This window comes from Columba livia, chromosome 2 (genome assembly GCF_036013475.1).
Source record: "Columba livia isolate bColLiv1 breed racing homer chromosome 2, bColLiv1.pat.W.v2, whole genome shotgun sequence".
Lineage (NCBI taxonomy): Eukaryota > Metazoa > Chordata > Aves > Columbiformes > Columbidae > Columba > Columba livia.
Window position 1 is genome coordinate 18,632,947 of NC_088603.1, and position 13,987 is coordinate 18,646,933.

The 13,987-nt window shown below is 38.3% G+C and overlaps 1 protein-coding gene across 7 annotated transcripts in view; it reads right to left on the reverse strand.

Annotated features, from left to right (window-relative positions):
* Positions 1-13,987, reverse strand: part of MYO3A (myosin IIIA) — a 122,200-nt gene that overhangs the window by 79,310 nt on the left and 28,903 nt on the right. For all 7 annotated transcript variants that reach the window (XM_065050709.1, XM_065050711.1, XM_065050714.1 and 4 more), the window contains 2 exons: positions 5,616-5,720; positions 4,736-4,835 (listed from right to left, as the gene is read on the reverse strand). In XM_065050709.1, the coding sequence (XP_064906781.1) occupies positions 4,736-4,835; positions 5,616-5,720 (205 nt within the window). The remainder of the gene's footprint in view (positions 1-4,735; positions 4,836-5,615; positions 5,721-13,987) is intronic.

Here is a 13,987-nt window from a genome sequence, read left to right on the forward strand (position 1 = left end):
TCTTTTTAGCTAAAGGAACCACTTGCCATATGACTGTAGGTGTTTCAAAACTTTTAGTGGAAAAATGGTTCTTTCCTCCATGACTCTCCCACAGCAGCAATCTGTCTAGTTTGCTGATAGGGAGCTGTGTCCTCTAGGGTTCTCTTCTTTCAGTAACATAGAAGCATCAAAAGCTCTGGCTTTCAAGCTTCCAGACTCACTGCAATGGCAAGGGATTTTGGAAACACATTAAATATTTCAAAATGAAATGTCACTTGGACTTTTTCAGACCAAAGTTAAAATAATAACAACAATAATACAGCTCAATTTATTTTCTCCCATTTTGGAACAGTACATTATTTGACACTTTGGAATTTCCAAAATGGACTTGTGCTTTAGACTATAATTATTTAATACATGAAAGGCCCTGTGCAGCATCCTGATTTCAAGAAAAGAAATTTAATTGAGAGGGAATATTCAAAGAAGCAAATATTTGTCAGCATAAGCAGATGCTATACACTCAGCTCCCTATGAAATTGGTTACACATTGTAAGATGCAGAGGAATATATGAATTTTGATTAGAGATGAGGTGTTCTATGTGTGCAAGTGACTTCAGGCCAATTTTTTAATTGATGAAATGAGGTCAGACACTGAAAGATATTTAGGCAGTAAAAGCTGCAGATGACATTGTCACAAGACTTTCAAAAGGTATCTAGCATCAGATTAATTTAGATTTATGTTATAGAAGTTTTTAATATTTTATTAGGTGTTTTTCTGCACCTTTAGTGGCTAAAATTTCTTTCAAAATCTGTCTATTTAACATCAATCTACTGCATACAACCAGAAGTCTGAGAAACAGATGTAAAAGATTTCCTTCCCAGAACACTAAGAAGCAACTGTGAATTTAATTAACAACATTTATAAAAAAGGAATTTTGTTCACACCTTGCTTGCCTCCAGCTCTTTTTATACAATATATTATATGGCAGCCACCCTTTAAAGTGCTGCAGGGCATGTAATGTAAATGTACATTTTTCTATCAAATCTCTATCCTATACTGAAAACACAGCAGTTACACTTGAATGGAGTGTAGCTATTGCTGTGGCAGAGGATGCTCCTTGCTTGGAGCATAATTGCTGTGATTCTCAGGTGTAACATCCCTCTCCAAACTTTTTCCACCAGAAAAGCTTAACAGCTAATTCCCATGAATGTTCAGGTAGCAAAACTACCTTCAGCCAACCTTCTTCTTTTACAAGGAAAATACGGATTTTATAATGCCTCTAGAAGTTTAATGAGTCCAGGGATTGGATCTGTGATCATGGGATGTGCTTAGAGTAGATCCACTTGGCTGTTACTGATTATCTGTAGTAAAAAAAATAATTATTTTATTCATCTCTGCTGATCTAAATCAACATACTGGATGGATGTGAGGAGAGAAGATGCTTTGCTGGTAACGAGATTTCAAACTTCTTGTGGCTTGAGCAGATTAAAGTAAAACTCATATCTGGCAGATCCCTGATAAGCAATTGAGCTCCAGAGGCATCGGTTAGAGATACTATAAACTCATTTACTTAATTTGATCATTAATCTGTCAACTGGGACTGGGTATTTCTTAGATACGAGAATATTACTAGAGTGATTAAGAATATTACAGCAGAACTGTAAGGGAAAGCAAAAATTATCTCTTCAAAGCAATCTAGGTGAGGCACTGCTATGGTATTCTTTCAAAGTCTTTATCATCTCTTAAATTATCGACACCTCCACAGAAGGCAAACAGTTCAGACTGTTAGCCTGGATTCTGGGAGAGCTTTTCCACAGATCTTCTGTGTCACCTCAAGCAACTCAGTCTCTCAAAGTTTCAGATTCCCAGCTGTTAACTGAGAATTATAATGATATGCTTCCTCATAAGAGTGTTGCGTAGGTCATCCACTACAGGCTGTGCAATGTTCAGAAACCATGGTAAGAGCATACGTAAATGCCTATGACACAACAACCATAAGGCAATGTGTATAAATTCTGTCACAAAATGAAGCTTCTGTAAAAGTCAGTATTGCTGTGCAAGAAAGGACTCACGTGAGTGGTACACGATACGTCAGGTTCAGAATACAAAAAGAAGAAAGGAAAGAAAATGCATCCTCAAAGGTGATTTAATTCACTGAAGGTTAACTGTTTTTTTCACTTATGACTATTAAAAAGTTCCTAACTGTAGTTTTTTAACAAAATAAAAGAAAAAAAAAAAAGAAAAAGACACAAATTCAAGTTATATGAGCACACACCACATACAGACTTAGAACAGGTCCTTTCCTAGTGTTGTGTTCCGTAAGACACTTCATCGGTCCATCTTTCAGATACAGGTTTTATGTACCTGTTTAAATGAAAACCACCATAAAGAATATCAGGGGAGGGAAGCAACGGGTTCTTTGGGAATACCTCATCATCAACCAGCACACAGGAGAACGGTGCAGACAAAATTATCTTGGGAAGGGCTCACTTCTTCTGTTAAGTATGTTTGGTGGCTGAAGGAGTCCTTGAGCACTGTTTCTGCTCCCCTCTCCACAATGGAAAAGCTGTGTGCATGCTAGAAATGACTATATGATTATTCAGGTTGGTTTTGTTTGTTTGTTTGGCCCAATGTAACAACTGGTTCAACCTAAAACAAAAATTTGCTTCCACTGGGTATTTACTGGAAGATAAAAGATTGTGCCTGTGTGTCTATCTCATTCTGTAGCTTAAGAGATTCACAGGCTTATGCAGTAAAAAGATGGTTATGAGTTTCAGTCCCCAATGCAATAAATGTTTATGTACAACAGTCTGTAGCAGTGTCAACATGAGAGATTTTCATAAATTCACATTCCTGGCTAAAAAATACTCTTGGAATCTGATTAATGTGGGTTTAAATCCTCTTAAGTAGAAGACACAAATCTCCCAAATCCCAGCTGAATACCTTAAACATCAGCCTAAAGGGTGAATGGTATGTCTTTCCATGATGGTCTTGTGAAGACTGTATAAATTTTTCCAATTTGATACTTCTTATTATTGGCTTTGTTTTTGAGAGGTGGGGGGGAAATATACTTTTTTTTTTAAAAAAAAAAAGGAAGAAAAAATGTCTTTCTATTTCTAAATTAGGCTGTAGTTCCTATCTTTATTTGAGAGGAAGGACTCAAGATATCATTACACGTCCTCTTCAACCCACATAAAAGTATGCACTATGTGTTTGTTTCTTACTCACGTTCTCATCTGTGCTTTGGCATCACAATTTTTCCCATAAGATTTCAAGATTATTTTTCAATTACAGCCTTAGCAGTAGATTGCAGTGACTGGGGAATAAAGAATTCAGGTCCTCATCCCTACAGCTTGTATGTTTTGACATCTGCATAAGTGAATTAATTTTCAGAAGCATCGATTCTCCACAGCTCTAATTGCCTTCAGCACCTTAAAAAAATTAGTATCCACAACACATTAAAAATTTGCAGGCAAAAATATTGATTTTGCCTCACATTATATTTCCAGACTACCAGAATATACTAGTAAGTGTACGGCAGATAATTTAGGAAGTTGGAAGGTTTTTCAGTAGAAGATTTTATCTCGGAATAAAATAATGAGCATAAATACATGACTTTTCAGAAGAATTAGTAGCCCTAATAGTTGTGGGGGGTTTGTGTGTTTAGTAATGAAAGTTGTATTAATACAATCTACTGGCATGAAGACACTACACTACTAATGGGAGTTGAAATCCCATTATTAGTTTAAACAATTGTTATGTATCAATTGAATAAATCTCATTAACAAAATAGGAGGGAAAAGGAAGAATGAAGATTTTCCATCTGCTGAATGGAATAATGGTATTTACAACTGGCTGTTATGCTGTGAAGTAGTGACCAATAAACTGAACTTAAACAACAGAACATGGTGCGCTACCAGAGAATAATAGTTCATAATAACAAGCATTGCAAACTTTAATACCCCCCTTATATAAAACAACAGTCAATACACTTCTAAGGCAAATCACTGTGGTATGGCTGGTAAATAACAGGTTGCATCTACTTACCTGTATCTCTGCTCTTGCCTTCTGGTGTTTAAACCAGATGACAGCATTCAAGAATTACTTAAGGCCTAACAGACGTTTTTACATTTAATACCAAGTCTTAGGTTTATACTTGCCAAAAATAATCCGTTATTCTTCCCAGACTTTGGTAAATTGAGATTAACTAAATAATATCTCCCCCTTTTCTGCCTTCAGGTAGTAACTCATGGTTTATTTCAAATCAAGCTAATGAAGAATATGTGACTGAGGTGGAGTTCTCCCATTCCTCACATCTAGTAAGTTTTGGGTCCTCTCAGACACAACATGTAAATTTAGCCAATAGCTCTGAAGTTCACTGAACCAGAGCACAGTCCTGGAAGACCTAAACACCAACATATTTTGAACCCTATTAACTTGCTTTGCCACTTCACTTACTGTGTCTGCCCCAAAGCATTTGGCACACACTTACACTGTACTCTAACTTCTACTTGTTAGCCATGCTATCTAAACAGCATTAGCAAAATGTCTGGAAAACCCAAACTTGTAAAAACACCGAGTCTGTGAATATTTTATCTCTATCAAGTAACTTTGGTTATTCAAATGATTTTTAACAAAGAACTCAAAACCTTATTAAAAAGTTAATATAATTAATCTTTTCTGATTTGTTTCCTCTATTTTATTTTCCATGATTCAGAAATACAATGTTTGTATACATAAGTAAACATAACATACCAAAATCCACAAGCTTGACTCCTCCTTCTGTGGTCAAAAGGATATTATTTCCCTTAATATCACGGTGGATAGTTTTGTTTTCATGCAAATGCTGAAGTCCCTGGAAGGTGATATGTAAATGTAAACTTTTTACTAACAGCTCTGTTCTCTGTATTACATTCGCAGATACAAAAAGGTACCAGTAAAGTTTGAGAGAACATACACCAGTTTCTTTATTTGATCCACAACCACAGAGATGACCCTCTTACAGGAAAAGCACTTGGCACACCACGAGGAACAGATATTTTTTAATTCCCTAACTTTATGTCAAGTATAAATTTTAAGATAAGAACAGAAAAAAAAGGACTGTAAATCTACATTAAATATTATACATTTAGAGCATAAACTTAAAGAAAACTGCTAAAGCCCATCACTAATTTCATTGCAGAAAGTCAAATTCTGGTTAAAAAAAACAAGGAAAAAGAAAGACACTTGACCCTGATTAGCCATTTTTTTTTTCTTGTGGTAGTGTTTGAATTCACTAGATCTGTTGATCATTTTGCTATATCTTGGATGCTGACATCAGAAGTTGAACACTATTTTGGGTATATTTCTGCTATTTCTTAAAAGAAAAGCAATTTTGATGTAGAACTGTATTTACTGATGAAGTAAACCCACGGTCAGAAATTGATTTCCATTCTCTTAATGAAAATAACAATTTAGTTGTTCTTTACCTTTCTTGTTCAAAAAGAACCATCTGAATTACACATTACCTTGATTTCATTAAACACTGCTTTAATATAAGACAGTGTGCTGTGATAGGGGGGACATGATATTAATTCATTCAAAGAAAAAAATATGAGCTGAATATTGACTGTCCTGTCACTGGAGCTTATCTTACCATCAGAGCTTCATGTAAAATGTAAGCAATTATAAGTTCATTCATCCTTTCGCCTCTCTTCAGAAATCCTTTCACAAGATCGGTCACAGACCCACCATTGCACAGCTGCAAAACATCAGGGGAATACAAAAACAAATTAAGAAGTGTTAGAGTAGTCACCTGGTTTTAGTTTTCAGTAGTTTCTATATTTGTAGCCAAATGAGCATCTATTAAATTGGCAAACCACAAATTTGTCTTTATGTCTACCAATTATTGAAACAACATACACAGCAACTTTTGACAGGTTTTTCCCACTACTTTCTGCTTTTAATTCTTCTTGCCCAAACCGAAGTACAGCAGTCTATCTCTTTGTTTTCCTGTATACATGATTGCATTTCACTGAAACAGAAGGAGCTTATAGTGCAATACATTCGCTGTGAATGCATGTTCTGTGGGACACGCTAGTTGCTTCTTACATTCATTGTGTGCAACTCACAGCATTGCAGATTATTACAGTATCAATTCTCAGGTACAAAACCACATACAACATAAAAGGGATTTAAGGTATCAGAAAACAGGTGGCAGAGAAATTCCATCAACAAAAAAATCTTCAAAGGGGAAAGCTGCCCTCTTTGCTGAGCAGCACTTAATTTCTAGTGTAGAAGATGTTATTCACAAGGGACGGGTATCATAGGAGATGATGAAAGCACCGTAGAAAGAAAAGTCTCTTCTCCCACTGAAACAAGGTGTGCCATAGGTGTAAGGCTAATTATAGCCCTTGTAGCATCAATGCGGTCAGCTTCTTGTACGAGATGCAGAGCCACAATCTGCTCTGGACAATCCCTTCTAAGGTCCAGTCAGACTCCAACAAACCCCCATCCTGTCTCATATAGACGGGAAGCAGAGGTTTGGCCTTGCTCTCTAAAGAGATTATTGAGCACACATTACCAGCAAATTAGTTTAGACCTGCAATATTTCATCTGCTCAGTTTTATTACTTACAGTTTTTCCCCAGGAAGAAGCAACAAGGTAACTTTAGTGACTAAGTCTGTAGCAGTTACAGACTTGCGAAGATGAAATTGGTACTTAAGGCCCTAAACTATCCATAATGCACCTAACAATACACATTGATTGAAGAGCCATTGCCTTTGTAAAGGAGTGGCTGCTTCCAATAGAACTGTGAAACAAATTGTAAGTTTTATACTGTATCATCCAATAGCTTTTAATATGAAAATAAATACCCACATAAGACATTTTACCAATGTAACACAAAGCAGTAATTCCTTTTGACTACAGATTTTGAAGTCTATTCAAATTGAGCACATAATTTATCAATAAAACCTTCCAGCTGCAGAACTCCAGACATCAGATACTTTTGTAAACAATTATTTTAATCTGTTCTCCTATACCTCTACATTTTTTCTGTGCTGCAAGTACAAAAAGACTTGCACCTTACAGTATAAAGCATTTCATAGCCCTTTGTACCCAAACATAACAATGATTTTCTGACTACCTTTGGAACCTCTGGGTTGCATTGCACTTGCACCACATGAACGCCTACATAAATACTATTAATATGTAAGTCTTCCTGCATTATGTGTCCCCCATCAGGCCAACGAAGGCTTTAGTCTGATAGATGCTGAGCTCTATGGCAACAATCTTGGAACTCAAACTCAACTTGCTTCAGTGGGACAATATGCATGCTTAGTAAGGGAAGAACTCATATGCTTAAATTATGAGATTAAGCACTTTGCTGGATCGGGGTCAGATTCCCAAGCAGGATTTAATTTACTGTCTTTAACCATGCTGGTCTGCCTTCTCCATTGACTTTTCTAGTTGCCTTTTTTTTTTTTTTTTTACAATGACATTATTCTTCCATGGTCTCTATTGTTTTAACTTTGCCACATCACTGACGCATTCAGTCAAACTGCATGGATGATGATGATTCTGGTTAATTTAATGCACTTGAATTTCAGGGCACTGAAACTGTCTGCCAAGTGACAAACCACTTGTGGAATAAATTACACACATGACATTCTTCAAACTATTTTTCTTCATTATATGATATTAAAATTTTGCTTCTTATAGACAGATCTTCCATTTTCATTATAGAGCTGGATAACTGTTGATCTTTCTGTTCAAGATAAACTAACAAAGAAAGGAATATGTTCTTTTTGTAGGTTTTGAGAAGGAAGAAACTATACCTCAGAAATCACCTTCTTCAATATTTAGGTAGTAAAGCCAAGACTGACTTTATTTGCCTGGGTCAGCAATGTTAATTTTTACTTTCTTAAACACGTCACTTAAACTCATTTTTCTAACCATCTTAAAAGATAGAAAACCCTATTATGAGAGAAATATCTGTATTATTAGATAAAACTTATGTAAAATATAAAGTAAGATACTAAATCTGTGATTATTTTAGACCAACCCAAAACTTAACCTGGCTATATAAAAGGTCAGCAGGGCAGGTCTCAAAGGAAACAAAAAAAAGAAGTCATCCACACCACCATGGAAATCCTCCAGCACCTCCCCAGGCAGGGCAGCTGCTTCAGCAGAGTTCAGCTGAGGATCTCACAGACACAGGTCCTTGCACACACTGGGTAACTTTTCTTTTGCTACTTCTGTCTCAAAGAGTTGCACCGTTACTTATAGCAGGCGATTTGTATTTTTCCGACTGCTAGCACAGGAGGAAGAGTGGGAAAAAAGGCTAGGTACTAGAATGCAAGCAGCTGTAAAGAGGAACAGGGATTATTAGAATACAAACTACAATTAGAAAAGGAGATTACAGCAGACACTGTATGTGTGTACCCTGAGCTGCATGGGGTGGAGAGGGGGGGAATGATGACGACAACGATTACACAGGTTAGTATTATCCTTGTTCTACTTTTCTACAGGCAACACAAGTCCTCTTGGGTAAAACGTTGCATCCGGTCTCATTTCCTATTTCCTACTGTCTATTTTTTGCAGGCGAAGCTGCCACATGTCCCTATAACCATGCACATGACTAAAGTTCAAACGGTGGTTCTTTCTCCTGACTCAGGCTATCAAACTGCATGTGTGTTATACACAAGCTCATCATAAACACATCAGAATGTCCCTCTCATCACAGGCTCTTCTCTTCCCTCTCAAAAGAAGAAGCTACAGAAAACTACGATACTCTTGCTCAATGCAGTGCTGGACCATGCTTGCTTTGGAATCCAAGTAGACAGGGAGATAAATTATGTTTGGGGTTGTGGATCAGGATCAAGTTCATGACATAAAAACTTAAAGGGGTAAAAAACTCTAAACCGTTAAAAAAAAAAATCACATTTCCTTAACTCATACAGTCCTTTGATGAGAGATTATGGGATAAGCAGTACTGCTGGACTGGAGGTTTCCTGGGGTGTTGTTAAATATTGCAGCTTATAATTATGATCTCTGCTGTTTCTTAGTTGCATGCTGCCCACAGTAAAACCTGTGTAGCCTCTTACCAAAGTTACTGTGTTTGAGTTAAGCTAACTGGAATGCTTGGATGACAGGAAGTCACTAAGGCAACAGAGATATATTTTTTTAAAGTTCTTTCTGTTTTCCAGTGAAGCATCTAAAGGAGAGAGGTGCTGCTAGCTATTATTTCACTTCAAGCACTGTGCACTCACATGGCCAAATAGCTAATCAGTGTCATTACTCCACATCATTTGGCAAAATCTCCTCAGAATACCTTGATGAAGGGCACTAGAAGCAAAAAACAAGAAATGGATGGAGAACTCAGGACATAGACAATAAGCCACGTGTGTACCCGAGCTGTGCCACATGGCTGCTTCCTACCCTGAAGGTCAAAGTAACCCATCAAACACAAATGTCCTTCAACCTGTCATGAGACAGGGGCTCTTCTGGGACTCAGATACTACATGCTCTGGTATGTGAAATGTGTGCCGAAACAAAGCCCTTCAGTCTGAACTGGTTTTAGGAAGCCTCCAAAGTCTACATTTTCCCAAGGAAGGATAGAATCCTCTTTTAAGCTTTTAATAAACTTAATTTAAAGAGAGAGACTCTTATAAATATCCAGCCTATGAGACACAGTAAGGGAAGATATTAGTGATCCTCCCATGAGGATTTTATCTAAAAGTTTCACCTTGATAACTTCGTACACATGCAATTTTAATCAATTGTATTGTTTCCTTGTGATTTACAGGTATTTTTTTTACCCACAGTATTTTCAGTGCCTGCTCTGATGGAATGCAAATATTACCTGCAAACACAAGCAACTAAAAGGGAGGTAAACTGAACAATTTGGGCTACTTAAAAGGGGGTGGAGAAGACACAGATAAATGCTTCCCAGAGGCACTCAGCAAAGGACGGGAGGCAACAATCCCCAACTGCAAGATAGTAGATTCCTACTGGACATAAAAGGAAAAATTTTCCTGCCAAGAGTAGTTGAGCACTGGAACAGATTACCCAGCAAGTCTGTGTTATCTCCATCCTTGGAGATACTTGAAACTTCAATGGAAAAATCCCTGCACAAACCTGTAACGTTGAAATTAATCATCTTTGAGGAGGGGGCTGGACCTAATAACCTCCAAAGGTCCCTTCCAACCTATAATTTTCTGTGTTTCATAGTATTTGGATTTTAAAATATTCAATCATTAGTTTGGATATTTAGACAGCAGAAACAAGGTGAGAAGACTAAGGAAATGCTGCATACTCAGACCAAGTGAAAGAATAATTTGATTGAAGGCTTGATCCACATGAAAACCTGCCTGAAACCTGCTGTAGCTCTGATGGCCATACATAGCTGTATCAGAAGAAGCAGTTACAAATTTTCTACGGTGATAGCGAAGGGCTCCTCCCTTATGATATTCTGGCACGCAAAAAGCAAAGACTCAAAGTGGGATGACATAGAGTTCTCCACCCACCCATCTGCCACAAACAATCCCGCACGACTCTAATTGAGCTACTAGTATGCAAAGCTATCTTCAGCAATAGATTTTTAAAAAAACATGTTCCTAACACATAAAATGTCAGTTTAAATTGCCATCACATCACAGTCACGCAGGTGTTTTTTGTAGGTCTTACTCACTCTTCATCTGACCCAGGTGATACATTTGTCTTTGTTCAGCTCTTCTCGATTCTGATGCCCATTGAATAAGGATTCAGTATCAGCTTCAGTTTTAAGAAAACTATCAGTTGCACTTTTGTTAGGGCTATTACAGCCTTTAATCCTCCAACTGCTCCTGATTTATGCATCTGCACTAAGCTGTCAGGTAATATTTGCTTACACCCTGCAGTCCCCAAGGTGTTTTCATCTTATTTTGGTAGCTTGGATGTGAAGAGCAGGGCAACTGCAATTACTACGTTCCCTGTCTTTACAGCCTGCATGGACATAAATGACTGGGTAGCACATCACATATGCACAACTTATGGCATGCACAAATGACAGTTATGAAAAAGTTGCATTGTCCAACTTGGCTTTAATGTTATCACATAAAAATACTAAAAGCATCTCAGGCACTAATATTTTTTTTTTCTGTTCTTAGAATAGATCAATAATCTGACCTGTTCCACCAAGCATGCAGCACAAAACCACTGCCAGTGTCTGAGCTGACTGTATCTTCCTTTCAGTACTGACTGCTGGAAGAACAACAGATTCTGATTTGTTGTTTCATTGTCACAGAACTACAGAAACATAGGAGGTAAAAGGGACCTGAAGAAATAATATAGTCCACTGCATTTGCACTGTGTGGAGCTCTGGTACTTTCAGGTGGTCCTTGACAGACAGTTGTCTAACCTGCTCCTAAAAATTTCCCACTGTGGGAGATGATAATCTTCCTACATAGCCTGTTTCTGTTTCATTAGCCCGACACTTAGAACATTCTTCCTACAATCCAACCCAAATTTTCTCTGCTTCCAATAAAACTGTTTTATTTTTACCTTTCCCTCGAGTAGTCTTTGAAAATAAATGATCATTATTCTTTATTTAACATCAAACGAGTCAGACTACTGTCATGATAGGTCATTTTTATCTTTCCTATGCTGTACAAATTTAGTTGCTGTAACCTTTTGAAATCAACCCTTGCTTCCTAAATTTAGACTGCCTGCAATTTGCCACTGATGTTTGTGACACATTTTGCCCCAAACTGCATCCAGGATTTGTAAGTCTTGTCTTAGCTGGGAAAAGATGACCAGAAGAGAGTATCTCCGCTTTGTGGAGAATCCCTTTCTACAGTACCTTTGCCTAGTCAGGTATATCCCATTTCTTCTTCCTATGGACAGCAGCACCTTGCATGTGTTTACTGATTTTTTTTTCCTGTGATTCAAAAAAGTTAGGGTCAGCTGTGACCAGACTAATTTCCATTCCTATTTCTATAGTGTGACATGTCTTCACAACTATTACTACCGAAGAGCACATTCCACTAGCGCTGACCACAAATGCTTGAAGGTAATTGTTGAAGACTTTCAGGAACCAAATCAGTTTCTTCAATAGGCCAAATGGTTCAACACACAGCTCCTGTCCGTACAGCATAGTTTTAATTTCACCTCAAATAGAAGAAAGATGTGCACTGTGGCTCCTATTTTTCCTACCAGCAACACAAGATAACCCATAATTAAAATAAACCACAGCAATGCTCTATGCTTTTAGGTAAAGATGATTGCTTTCAATTTAGCATGAATGAAACATATCACTGAAACAGACTTCTTTCCAGAGTTATTTAGCTTCAGTGATCACAAACCATGCGGTATATATAATTTTGCTCTCTTATATCATCTAGCACCTCCAGGGCTGTGTTAGTCACAGCCTCACGGGTGTTTGTTTGTTGCTTCTGATTTCTTCACTTTCAGTTTGGTTTTTAACTTCTTATTTTTCATGCACATGTGCTGACAAGACAGACAGCCAGAGGAAATGTTTGCCTGTTCCATCTTATGCAATATTGGCCTTCACAGGCTCTTATCTTTCTCAATCAGGACACAGATATCTCCACCTCACACATGCCAAAATGGAAGATCATTATAGAATCACAGAATGATTTAGGTTGGAAGGGACATCTAGTTCCAAGCCCCCTGCCATGAGCAGGGCCATCTTCCACTAGACCAGGTTGCTTAAAGCTCTGTCCAACCTGGCCCTGAACACTTCCAGGAATGGGACATCCACAACTTCTCTAGACAGCCTGTTTCAAGGCCTCACCACCCTCATGGTGAAGATTTTCTTCCTTATATCTAATCTCAATCTACCCTCTTTCAGTTTAAAGCCATTACCCCCTGTTCTGTCACCACACGCCCCTGTAAAAACTCCCTCTCCAGCTTTCTTGCTGGTCCCCTTTAGGCTGCTATGAAGTGTCCCCAGATCCTTCTCCCCTCCGGGCTGAACAACCCCAACTCTCTCAGCCTGTTCTCAGAGGAGAGGTGCTCCAGCTCTCTGATCATCTTCTTGGCCTTCCTCTTGACTCCTCCAATAGGTCCATGTCCCTTTTATGTTGGGGCCCCTGGAGCTGGATGTGGGACTCCAGGTGGGTTCTCACGAGAGTGGAGTCGAGGGGCAGGATAACCTCCCTCAACCTGCTGGCCTCACTCCTTTTGATGCAGCCCAGGATAGGGCTGGCTTTCTGGGCTGCAAGCATCCATTGCTGGGTCACGTTGCGCTTCTCATCAACCAACACCCCCAAGTCCTTCTCCCTAAGGCTGCTTGTAATCCCTTCATCATCCAGCTTGGGATTGTCTCAATCCATGTGCAGGACCTTGCACTTGGCCTTGTTGAACTTCATGAGGTTCGCATGGGCCCACCTCTCAAACCTGTCAAGGTCCCTCTGGATGGCACCTCTTCCCTCCAGCATGTCAACTGCACCACACAGCTTGGTATCATCAGCAAACTTTCTGAGGGTGCACTTGATCCCACTCTCCATGTCACAAACAAAGATGTTAAATACCACTGATCCCACTACCAACCCCTAACGTACACCACTGGTCTCCCCTCACACATAAGTTATGTTGATGCCAATATTGTGTTTTCCTATACACAAAGTCTGTGCCTTTAAAAAGGCATCTATTTCATAGTACCACTTTCCAGAAAAAGGGAAATTTCTTATTTTATGTGACAGTTCTCAGGGCTCGTTTGTACTTTTGGACTGTATTATGTCATCCAAACATAACATTATGACCCTTACTGTATACAAGAATTCTGTTTTCCATCACATTTCCAGGATTCAAAGTATGTTCTACTCGTGAATGTTCTTCTTTCAAACCCAGCGTAATTGAAGCCACTAGGCTTTACATACACAAGAAAAAAAAAAAATGAAGTAATGTCCTCAAAGGAGGATTTCATCTGTTCTAAAACATTTGTAATATTGTTTTGTCTCTAACAAAATAAAAAAAAAGGCAAGTAGGTAACAGCACTGTACAAACATTTTACTGGGCACAGCC